This window comes from Gymnoscopelus braueri (genome assembly GCF_963280865.1).
Source record: "Gymnoscopelus braueri genome assembly, chromosome: 19".
NCBI classification, from domain to species: Eukaryota; Metazoa; Chordata; class Actinopteri; order Myctophiformes; family Myctophidae; genus Gymnoscopelus; species Gymnoscopelus braueri.
The window spans coordinates 33,286,336-33,299,625 of NC_137621.1; the positions used below are offsets into that span (position 1 = coordinate 33,286,336).

Here is a 13,290-nt window from a genome sequence, read left to right on the forward strand (position 1 = left end):
CCATGTGGGGTTTAAGTGGTTAAAGGGGGCGTGATCATATGTTCCTTATGCTTGTGATCATTGGACGGTTTGCGCGTCAGTCCGTGTTTCTGTGCCCACCCTTGCTTTTTAAATGAAGTTGCAATGGATGCAGAGCTCAACCTGTCGGAGTAGGGATGCACACAGCTGACCCTCACTATTGGATAAAACAGTCAGCAGTCATTATGGTGACACATAAATTCTTAATTTCTCGCACAATCGACGGCACTATGTGAACAGTTATTGAATAAAAAAAAGCAAAGGACGTTCGCTTAGAGGAAAACAGCGTGGAAGAGTGTCAAGGATTTGGGGTTTTTAGGCTTTTACATTTTTTTTTATCAGTCTGATTGAAATAAAAGTGCACGGCACTCTCACGCCCTCCGATCTGTGTTTTACCGCGATCATAATTATTATTAATTATGTTATTGCCAAGCTTTGTAATTTTTGCCTTTTCTCACTTTTTTGCACTTTTGCTGCTCTGTCATCTGCCTCAAGTCTTCGCACAGAAATCGACTGGTCCACGGGTGAGTGCAACTTAAATAGTCTACTGTAGACCTACCTGTGTACAGTGGTGGAAGAAGTACTAATATGTTTTACTCAAGTTAAAGTATCAATATACCACAATGTAAACACACTCTGTTACAAGTAAAAGTTCGGTATTCTGAATTGAATTGAGCAAAAGTACAAAAGTATTGGCATGACAATGTGCTTAAAGTACAAAAAGTAAAAAGTATTCATTATGCAGAAATTTAATGTACCATTTTCAAATTTTCAAAATATTACTCCAGTAAAGAAAAAATACCTCAAAAGTGTACTCAAGTACAATACTTGAGTAAATGTACTTAGTTACTTTCCACCACTGCCTGTATGCTGTCCTGTATTCTTGGAAGAATGTCTCCGAATTGCTTTGAAGGCTAGGGTTAAGCTATAACGCAATAATTGTAAAAACACATTCATGAGAGATCTGCCCGAATCAGAATCAGCACCACGTCTGTAGATAATTTAAATAAAGTGCGTTGCCAAATTAATTTGCCATGAATTCCCCTGAGAAGTCATTGAGTCAAATATCTGAAATTAATAAGCAGCAAAAAAAAAAGAAGACGCTTGAGCTGCCGTTTCCCCTTCATTAGGCTATTTATGTTATTTTTCTTTTTGCATAAAAGACATATTGTCACTGACATGAGACGGTTCGCACTGCCACACAGGTGCCAGTGCCACAGCTTAATTATAGCGTGCAAAATGTTTCCCCATTTTTGGGAAGATAGTCTGCAGAAGGCTACACACTGGCTCATGGAAACACTATTATGTTCAGAGAGAAATGTTATGACAGAACTCTAGGCTATGTTTGCTATGACATGTTGGTGACATGTTTATGACATGTTGGATCCAGGCTGGAGTACATTGTAGGCCTATTACCGTTTATTAATTTAGATTACAATATGGTAGTCTATTTATTTTGTCAGTATCTTGTTGCATCACAGCCCTCAATCAAACATTTGGAGTCTAGATTAACTAAATATTTGAATTTTGCTTTCTCTTCCCTCCTAATCAGGGATGTAGGAGGGTAGTTCATTCATTCAAGCTCATTTAAACTTAATGTATAGTTAAATCTTGATCTGTTAAAAAATAAACTCATAATAACATCATAGCCCCCCACCCCTGGGTCTCTTATTAGAGACTTGTACTAAAATAGCCATCACAGTGCCCTGGTCAAAGTCAAAGAGAGAGGGAAATAAGTGAGACAAAGTGGTGGGGAAACGGCATTGTTCAATTCACAGATATTTGTGGTTAGAGAGGGGGAAGATGACTCAGGAAGGGATGAATATGTAATGCGTTCTCACATATTGAAGCCATTTCACAGTGTCTTTGAACCCTCCCTCCCAAGATATCGTGGTTAAGACTGTTGTAAGACGTTTATATGCTGTTCAATAATACTTCGTTTTTAGTTTTTGAGAATTTTCAGTGGGTTCTTACCACTGTGTCTTTCAGGAAATGTATCTCTATCTATCTAACTACTTTCAATCTGGCATCCCTATTTTGTGCATGACATTATAGGTGACATTTTTCTAAAGTAGACAAAAGTAGCGAAAATAGCAGATCTAAAAGCTCACAACGTGGTGCATCCCAATGCGCTCTGAGCTTGTAGAATGGCTATTTTCAGCACGTAACACCATCAAATGAGGAAGTATAAAATAGGGCTTAAGTGGTTAAAAAAAGATAGCTTTTCCCACCGCAGGATTGGTACAGTATGTGTTGATGTCACAGAGGACTGGAGTTCCTGGCTGTGCATCTGTCATATGATAACCATAGACCCCCCCCATCTGCCTTATGCAAAATCTTCCTTATACTGGAGAATATTACAATGGGGAAATCATTATGTGATTGTTTGTAGAGGGATGTACACATTAGACCGGTGCTCTGAAGAGGCAGCACTCAATGTCCTGCAATAAGGCTCGATAGGAACAGAATTCAAGGTTAACCAGATGAACCAGAAAACAGAAAAGTGTCCCTTTTCTGGGAATGTCAAAATAGACAAACTTTATGCTCAAACAGCATATCTACAACTCACAAATGCGTGGCAACGTGACGCGCTGTGAGCTTGTGGATTGGTTATTTTTGACAAAGAGAATTGGTGTAGAGGGAAAAAGGAGTGGGCCAAGGATAGAGCCCTGATGGGGGACCCTTGTCAACAAAGTATATAGGGTTTAAGTGGTTAATAATAAAATACATCTACTAATACTACCTGGGACTCCTTGCAGGCTTAAACAAACTCTTGAAGTTATTTACTAATGCTTTTTTATCCCAATCTTGTGAAGAGGCACATCATCTATTCGCCAATATTTGTTGATGGATACTAATGAAGGACTGAGTGTGGATAAAAAAACATTTCTCCAGAATTGAACATTTCTCAATGTTCTGTAGAGTTCAAACCCCTGTCTTTGGAAACGGTGAGGCTATATCCCCATCCCTATCCTATAAAACTCTCACTTCATCCGTTTCAGTTAATGCTCTTGGCAACGCTCGGTGCTGAGCACAAATAACATGGCTACACACAGTCTGCTGTCTGCCTGCAAGCACACCCCAACTAGTACCATTGTAGATACTTTTAACATTGCTCACAGCTGCTGTAATCCCAGAATTCACCCCCCCTCTTTTCCACGTTGATATGAGGGATAACAAGGCCGAGCTCAGCTAACTCGCTTCATAGCACCATTCCTGGCTCATTCCCCTGAAGGCTCCATGATGCAACATACTTCATAAAGCCAATATGTCCAGCTACTTTGGGATACTAGGATGGCAGGAGACTAACACAACTGTCAGATGCAGATCATTTAATAATAATGTTGTTTTTTGGTCATGCATGGAGCAGATATGCAGAACTTTCACTCCAGTCCTAATTATCATTCCATTAACTAGATCCTGGGATATAGAACTCTGATTGCTTATTGATTCCTATACTTCGTTGATAGCGGTCCCCCAAGGGTATATGCTTTTTTGGAGACTCATACATTTTTTTGCATGTCATGGTAGCTCAGTCGGTAGAGCACTTGTCTTTGGACTGCAAGATTCTGTGTTTAATCCCAGGCACTGCCAACTCAGCGTATGAGTAACATGGCTTGGGTAACTAAGACATGTACTAAGTACTGCACAACGTGTCGTACTAGTTACATGTTGTGAACTTGTAGATCGTCTATTTTTGCTATTCGTCGTACGACAAAGTATACAGTAGGTCTTAAGTGGTTAATTGAATCCCTACCCCTGGCAGAGTTGTTGCCATTTTGTAACCAATGAGCTAGACGAGACCAGAATCGATGTCTGATGAAGAAATGCAGCAAATGGACCGGACAGTTAAGGAATCCTAACCATCCTTGCTATGTGCTGGGAATGTCTTGTGTTGGTAAAATGGCTGCTGGTCCCATTGAGACAGCTGTTCAAATGAAAGCCATCCAGGACATTTCACATACAGTCAAGTCGATTTTAGTCTGGTCAAGTTAACATACAAAGTGCATTTTTAACAAAACAATATTGTGTTTTGAACACACAAACAAAGACAACTTTTGCTTTATCAAATATTGGCTTTAGTTTATTTGAATTGCAAATAACCAACGAAGCATACAACTTGGAAGCTAAAATCATATAAAGTCTAGGACTTATTTCCATTGTGGTGTGTGTGTGTCATTATACAGTATACAGTTAAGTGGATGGAGGGACAGATGGACGAATGTACTGTATCGTATACAGCAATGGTTTTCACATTTTGAGAACCACTGCTGTATACCATAGTGTATACTATTGAGGTATACAGTAGGTATTTGCCCGAGGACCCCCATATGAAATTTGTGCCAGGGACCCTAATACAAGATTTGTGTTGTTAAAATGGTTCAAAATGGTTCCACATTTCTTTCAAGATTTTTTGAAAATAGTAGATCTACAAGCTCACATGAGCTTGTAGATTCAAATATTTGATGCTATATTAACACATTCAGCTGGGGACCCCCTGGAACCCCCCTGGAACCCCCCCCCCCCCAGGGGTACTTGGGGGGGGGGTACTCCCTCTGAATTATTATCATTTTTTTCCCAATTTTTTATTTGTACTCCCTCTGAATTAAAATAACACTGAAGACTTTACTGTGTACCGACATGGCTATTGACACACGCAAAAAAATTGCACAGATGTGCAGATTTCAACAGTGTATTTTTCTGAAGGAAAACATTCTTGGCAAACTGATGAGGCTGTAGTTTGGCATTGTCATCTTGTGTGTGACAAGGACAAGACATAAGAATCTCTTAGACGTTTTGGTACTATGTCCTGGATTTCTGTAGCACCAGTTTTTGATTATGTGTACACAAACTAGCGTGCCCACACACGCACGCACGCACGCACACACGCACGCACGCACGCACACACACACTCTTATACTCGCAAAAAAACACACACGCACTCGCACACCCATATGCACTCAAGCACACATTCAGGTTCACGAGTCAAAGACGTACGTACACGCACGGGCACCTCGGCACCCCTCATGTTTCCCTGGAAGTTGACAGCTGGCTTATAAGGGTGACTCCAACCAGTGACCAATCAAATTGCTTTCACATGCCGCTTCTCCCTCTGATGAGCGGCTCAATCAGCCAATGCATTTCATGCTTAATTTCAGGTCTTTCTAATCAGTGTAATGAAACGCAGTCAAAGTTCAGTGAAGGAGGGGTGGGGGGGGGGGTTTGCTGAGTATTTCATGGAATGCACGATCACTGCTTCACTCAACCTCTCGTGCCTAATTTATACTCCATCATACGACCGTGTTGAGCGCCCAAAATAGCAGATAGCTCCCAACACGTTGCATCCACGAAGATCATCTATTTTTGGTGTTCGACACCATCTTACCACGAAGTACAGTATAAATCACTGGCTTCACTGCCACTCAAAAATCTTCACTGTAGTTGTGGTGCACAGGGCACGTTTGCACGTTTATTTACTATACAGACCTATGTCAACCTACTGTGTTAATGATACAAGCTCTGTCTTGTCTTTGCCTGAATAGATTGGAACCCCTATTACTTCCCTTTACTGTTTAGCGTAATAAGAGTTATGGCTGTAATCTTTTACATTATCAGGACTGTAGAAACACTTCCCTTTCCCTCTCCTCCTGGCTTAGTGTAGATTAGCTTGGTCACTCTGCCGTGCATTTAATCACTTCCTTTGATAGAGCCGTGTGGTCTCAGCTTAGGCATGCGAAGGAGGTGTGGAATGATTTTGATGTGACACACACACACACACACACACACACACACACACACACACACACACACACACACACACACACACACACACACACACACTTACAAAAAAACACACACACAGACAGACGTATAATGCACCCCCACCTGCCCGTCAACGAACATGCACACTATAACCCATACAGATAAACACACACAGGCATTAATACAGTGAGTGCACACAATACATCCCCCACCCCAATCTCATTTCATTTTCCTCATAATACTTCACAAGAAAATAAGGAAGTCATTGACTTCCTTTTCATTCATCTGATGTGATCTCTCCCTGAACATTATCGTAAGAGGAAACGGCAACTTAATGTGGAAAATGTTTTCACAGGCTTTCGTTATCAGATATATTGGATAAAAGCTAGCCATTATGGTTAGTTATGATATTATTAACTGATAAGAGTGCTATTACTGTTCAAGTGATCATAGTTTGTAAGGGAAGTTGCTAGATTTTTATTTTAGATTAGTTTTTATGAACATTAATGTCAAATGGATACAGGTCCAAATACCATAGCTATGTGCCGTGCAGTAGGCTACTTAAAAAGGAGCACAATCAGGTGTGGATTTGCAAGGAGTTATAATTTGCAAGCAATGGTTTGAGAAACATCGAAGTGATGCAAGGTAACAAACACTACAACTCTACAACCACCTCCAAGATCACGTTGAAATCATTTAGCAAAACACATCACAAAACCCCAGCCGCCACACCACAAAAATGTAAATAACGCAAACACTATATCAACATTAATGGTCAAAAACCTCCACTTAAGCTATATTTTGGTAAAGTGATGATAATATTAGGAGACATTCAAGTACCTGACAATGTATAAAGTCACCATACCAACTTTGATGAGGCAGTATTGTGTTGTTCTACAAACTTACATTTTTTTCATTTCCTGAATAGTTAATATTTTGGACATAGCTGGTTTCTGCCCGACAGCAGAGATATCATACTCACATACATGTACGAGTCCAATCAATGTTTATGTGTATATATATCGTGATTCACATTTTAGCAAGAATCGTGCAGCTAGTGTACTCCCCCCCCCCCCATGACAACACTGGGGGAGTTTGGTATAGACAGGGAACCACAGTACACACTCACAGTGCACTCAATTGGAGAGAAAAATGGGAAAAACAAACAAACAAACACACATACAAGAAAACAGTCAAAAGTACACGTTGGTTCAGCAGTGCCCTTGGTCTGACGGATGTTTGGTTCTCGGACAGGGTAGCATTTAGGCCTGTACCTCGATCTCTTTCCCTGGTGACTTAGATAAGGTTGAGTGGATTATCACATTGATTATTGTTGTATACATACGTACGATACAGTACAATTTACAATCCATGTCCTTTGCCAGTTTTAAACCCACGTTTTTTTAACTACGTTTATTTAAGGCATTTCTGCCGCAGTTGACTGCACAAATAAAGCTGAACGAGGCAGGAAGGAGAGGGGATGATGTATGACACATAGCATGAGCCAGATTTTAACCTGTAACGTTGCCAGCAGATTTTGTGTTAAGCACATTAAATGGATGGACCAGCTGTGATACCTGACAAACGGCTTAATTAGTATCAATGTATTAAAACAAGCAAATAACAAAAAGGAATGAAACATCAAAATCACAGACTTTGATGCAGTGTGGGGATTATAGCTCGCTGCACAAGTCCCGTCCCCTGCTGCGAGTGGCACACACACTTTGCACCTTCTGTGTGAAATTCATCCAGCCCCCTTCTGTTCCTGCCAGTTCACAACATGCGGGAACCCAGGTTTTAAGAGTTTACTTTGAAAATGTTAAATTACAGGTTTCTTTTTAACACAAAGGCTAATTAGAAATTTAAAAGGAGCGGGCGGGGGGGAAGGGGGGAGAAGGGCGAGGTTTTTCTTTAATACATTCCTCTTTATTTTTTCATTTATTTTTTTATAATATGGTTAAGTAAAGTGTGTTAATTGGAACAGCATGGGGGATGGCATTCGCTTTATAGATTTCCTTAAAACAGAAATGCTAATTATCGGACAAAAGTGATTACATTGGCCTGTTAAATCCACATAACAGCACACAATTAGTCCTGGCATCAGTGGACTCCGTTAGTTAGCCGTCGTAATGTGGTACCTTTCTGTTGGCTCGCTTTTATCCTCTGCACTTCCTCTTTTCTGTGGCTAGCGAGGGAGCGCCGGTGGCTTCTGGCCATTAATCACACAAGGATGTGTAAGATGACTGTGTGTTTGTTTGTGTGGTTATTGTTTATTGTTTTTATACCCAAGTGGGATAATGAGACCCTCACACGTTAGAGTGGAGTTGGCACACATAACTCGCCTTTGTCTCTCTTTCAGTTCTCTCTCTGACTCTCTGTTTGATTTTCTCGCTCACTCTTCCCCCCTCATATACTCTGACTCGGTTTCTTTCTTCCCTTCATTTTTCACTAATCCACTTTCTTTCTCTTTCTCTGTCTCTCTCTCTAACTCTCTCCCTCCCTCTCTCTCTTGCTCTCTCTCCCTCCCCCCTCTCTCCCTCCCCCCTCTCTCTCTCCCCCCTCTCTCTCCCCCTCCTTTCTCCCCTCTACCTCTCTTTCTCTCTTGCCCACCCCCTACACCCACTAGTGTATCACCATCTGTGCATGCAGAACAACATCCTTCTCAGAAAAAATGATGTAATTCATGTCAAGGTGTGTGTTCCTGTTAAGATACAGCACTGACTGGACAGTTACACGATCATCCTCCTACAAAAGAATTGCATGCCTGTGACCTCATACATGTTTCAGTCATCTTTTAGGTGTCTCTTTATACGGTGTACTCAATTTGATTTAATGGGTGAAGTCATGACTTTTCATAGCTTTTTTCCATAATTGGCCTGGTCAATCCTTTGCCACAGAGAGCATGCTGTGGTCACGCAGAGTATCATTATGTGGTCCCATTACTTATCAAAGAATATGCTGTATACTGGTATATGATAAATAGAAGATCAAAGTGATACTCATTCCAAAAAAGTTTCAAGTGCACAGTGTTGTAATTTCTGTCACCCTACTGTCGAAGCTATACATTAACACTCGTAACTTTTCTCTGTAGGTTCATACCCCAAGAGGAGTTTTGAAAGAGGTAGCCTCCTTTTCTAGTTGTGAGATTTGATTGCTGGTTAGAGCAGATGTGTGTCCGGACACTGATTCTGATTTACTGTAGAGTAATGTTTTGTTTTCAGTAGTCGCTGTTACATGATGGATAAAGGAAAGATGCTGGGTAGACAGTATGCAGAGCATAATCTGTGCTCTAAATTGGCTAAAATCTCATTAAGCCTATGTTGGCAAGCCAGGGTACCTACTAAAGCAAGAACTGTACTGCAGGTAAATGGTACGATATCTACATTTTATGTAGGGTTTTATTGTCTGGTTTTAGGAGAACAACTGTCCAAAGAAATTAACCATAAACTGCACACAAAATATCAATTGGAAAGTTAAATTTTATTGGTTTTATTATGTAACCCATTTTTCTCTTTCTTATGTGGTCTTTGTTTATTTACTGTCTTTGTTACATTTCATGTAGCTTGCCTTTTCCTCCTTAAGCCTTTTTTAAGATGTGTGTATAAAAATGATTGTTCTGTAGGTGTATAGGTTATTGTTCCACTGCTGTGGGTCAGGCTGGGACCGGAGCTCTCTGCCAGTGATGGTAAAAAGACTGCTTAGCTAATGCCGTAATGGTTGCACAATGGGGTCGTATTTCACTTGTTTTATGAGTGGTGGAGACTGAGCTAGGTGCGTCGTGTGCTTCTGAGTGAGAGGTGGGGAGAGTGTGTATGTGTACAGTATGTGTGTGTGCATGTCAGGAGAATTTGTCTCACTAAGGACAGGATCTCCGTACACCTTTTTTCTGTGTTGAGACATTGGTGGCCTCAGACCAAACTGTCATGGATATCCCTAGCATATTTTGTTTATCCGACCTCTACAGTAGCTCACCTTCCTAATGGGGGGTTATCATGGGCCACAAAGCCATGCCCACAACATCATGGGTTTGAGTCCCACTCAAGACCATTGACATCATCCTTGCTCTCTCCCATCTTTCCTGTCTCTCTGCTCTGAACACTATATAATAAAGCAGAAAAGCTATTAAAAATAACCTTTTAAAAAGTGCGTCTCTCGATGTTTGAGCAACGTGCAGGAGGCTGAATACGTCAGCATAGTTTCTGTTTACATGGTAAAGGGCTCTCAGCGGTCATTAAAATGAGATTGTTGGCTCAGGGGAGCATTCATCGCTCCATTAAGTTGTTTGGCACATTGTCTGGCCACTTTGTAAATCTTTGATGCGTTGGCTGTTATAGTAAAGCATAAAAGGTGCCATATAATGTATGGTGTGTGATGTATAATGGCGATTAACGGGGAGAAACAGCGTGAGGTTCTCACTGTAGTTTTCGGTAACTCTATTACACTGTTTCACCAAGCAAAGACAAGCCAAATTGTATTATATTTCATAGACATGACAACTCATAGGTCATATTGGGTGGGTCATACACTTGGTCATTGTTAGTCTGAAGGAATGGGCTGTTTTCCTTCAGAAGATAGTGGTATCCCCTCAACTCCTGGCTAATACTGTATTCGCTATTTCTGCTATCGGCTAATCTGACACTGTGCTTTACCAGTTGCAAGTAAGAGTAATGATAACATTTGTGGGGAACCTGAATGCTGGGGCTGGGCATATCAAATTAAGAGAATTCAGATACTGTAGCACAGTGGTTCTCAACCTATTCTGGATCAGGGCCCACTTGAAAATATCAAAAGTGCCCACTTATCTGACCACAGATGGGTGGACTGCATGCATTTTCAGAGTTTATTTTAATGATCAATCAAGTGATTGTTGTTCTATGCTTGGATCAATGGAACCAACGTAGTATACTTAACATTTGTATTGATTGGTATCACTATGATACTATGTTTTAAATATTAATTGCATATTATCATTTAAATCTTAGTGTTTTGCCAATTATTTGGGGCCCACTTGCAATACCCTCACCGTGGTCCACCAGTGGGCCCCGGGCTACAGGTTGAGAACCAGTGCTGTAGCATCAGGTAAGCTGAAAGTCAAAGAAAGAGAACAAGTGCTTTTCAAATACCTGGCTATAAATATCCTGAAACCTATCATATACAGTATATAGTACTGTTCTGCCCAGTTAGAACATCAGAAAATTCTCAAATTCTATAGCTATTTGCAAATAGTAGGTGATTTGACCCAACCAACCCTGTTGTTACTTGATGGGAAATTCACTTGATTGTTCAATTTCTTCCTACATAGAAAATTAAATGTGTTCTTTTGATTTTAAGGATAACATCTGAATCCATGAATGTGCTTCTGAAGGTCTTGGTGGCCCTATAGTGACCACTGTGAGACATACGCTGCATTATCAGTGTAAAACCATAAGAAGTGGGCCTGATGCTGTGCTGTGAGTCTGTTAAACCAGATTATATATAGGACACAGCGTTCTGATTTAGTATTATTTTGCAGCGATAGTGGCAGCTGGCTCTAAAGCAGGTGTCTTTTTTCAGGCCACGGACCCCTTAGCTGAAAGAGAGATGAAGCAGGGACCCCCACTACAATTTAACTTTTTCATTGATTTCATAGACTTGTGTAGCGTTGTGTTGGATTCATGTTAATGTGTATTTTCAGACAGCTATAACCACTTAAACCCTCAATACTTGGAAAACTTGTACATGGTCTGCTCTTTTTTCCCCATACACCAAACTTCTTTGCCAAAAATAGCAGATCTACAAGCTCACAACGCCTCGCAGCTCGAGGCGTTGTGAGCTTGTGGATCTGCTATTTTCGGCTAATGTTCCCCTCAGAAAAGGGATGCTATAGGTTTCAAGTGGTTAATGTAAAAAAAATAAAGTTCCTATCACACAAACATTTGGCGGCACCCCTGTAGTAACTCTGAGGACTCCCTAGGGGTCATGGACCCCCTGTTGAAGACCCGTGCTCTAAAGCATAGCTATGTCTTTTGGTAGGTCTGACCATCCACCACTTTACTTCCAAACGAGATATCTGAAAAACTATTGGCTGAAATGTAATTTTCTATGCAGCGTCATGCTCTGCTGAGGATGAACCTTACACATTTTGGTGACCCCATGCTCCTTTCCACCATGATTAGTCAAATCTTTTCAAATTTCACACAATACAGTATATCGTCTCTATATTTATGTCCAAAACTGTTACTTTTCAGGATTCAAATTCAAAAGTAGCAAAAGTAGCAGATCTACAAGTTCAAAATGTGTAGCGGCGCGTTTCAAGCTTGCGGATCTGCTACTCTTGATGCTTTTGTGTGACGCGCTAGTATGATCAAGTAGGGTATTCATTTACTAAAAAACACAAAAAGTTAAAATATAGGAGGTTTCTGCCCGACAGTGACAATATCTCAAAATTGAATGGCCAGATTGCCATTATACTTGCTAAGTGTATTCATGCTCCTGGAGGATGAACTCTTACCATTTTATGGTACTTCATGACCTTCCCTGTATTGCACTCTCAGGCCAAAATGTCAACTTTGCACTCAAGATGTGTCATAATAATCTAACTGGCAGATGGCCATGACATTTGCGGAGCACATTCATGCTCCCCAAAGGATTTTGATTTTGGAACTGCTTGTTATTTAACAAAATGCCCTAGCCAGTGACCAGACTGGAAGCTTTTTTACTTTATTGGTGATGCTTATTATGAGGTGCTTCGTACATGTATGCTACTCAGTGGCCCTTTTGTTTTGATACATGGGAAGAATAATTAATCAATAAATTAATATAATAAGTTGACATCTAACCTGTGTATATTAACAATTTATTTCCATGCCAACATAGTGAAGTAACCTAAAAGAAACTCTGATCTGAACTCTGATCTCAGCAAGTCGACATTGCATGTATTTCCTGGAAGTTCTGATTTCACCTTTCCAGACCAGGTGGCTGTACAGTGTGACTAAGAAATGACCGTAGTTACCACAGGGTACTAGTGGGAGTGTTCAGTCTTGCTTACACACAATGGTTCCCCCAAAATCTCCTGATTTACTAACCCTATTGTGACAGAGGAAGTACTGTGGAAGGCTAGAAGCACTATGGGCCATTTCCATTAGGGTTATGAGTAAGAGAGAAGGAGGATGGAGTCACTTGCATCTGTGTGTGGGTAGGGAGGCCAGACTCCATGGCTCTGATGGAGCAGATTTAACCTAGGGGAATGGATGGCTATAGGTCTAAATCACTTTTAAGAATAGCTTGCTACAGATGGATGATTTAATGGTTCATCACGTAGGAGCAGTGTGTTCTTTCCAAAACAGTTTGGCTCAGTACAGACTTACAAAGTCTGGGAAATACCACATAATTGAAATTTTTGGTGTTTTTCTTGTTCTTGGTAGAATCGAGAGTTGACACGGTCAGTGTGTTGAGTGAGTTTCATGAGCCCCGGGCCACTGATACATGTGTATGTTATAAACTCTATTGTGCGATTTCAGAGATTTATGG

General features: G+C 40.7%; 1 protein-coding gene across 4 annotated transcripts in view; it reads left to right on the top strand.

Moving 5' to 3' along the window:
- The first annotated feature begins 149 nt into the window (after window positions 1-149).
- smoc1 (SPARC related modular calcium binding 1) overlaps window positions 150-13,290 on the top strand; it is a 60,416-nt gene continuing 47,275 nt past the window's right edge. For all 4 annotated transcript variants that reach the window (XM_080413323.1, XM_080413324.1, XM_080413325.1 and 1 more), the window contains exon 1: window positions 150-542. In XM_080413323.1, coding sequence (XP_080269449.1) covers window positions 438-542 — 105 coding nt within the window. In that variant the 5' untranslated portion in view covers window positions 150-437. The remainder of the gene's footprint in view (window positions 543-13,290) is intronic.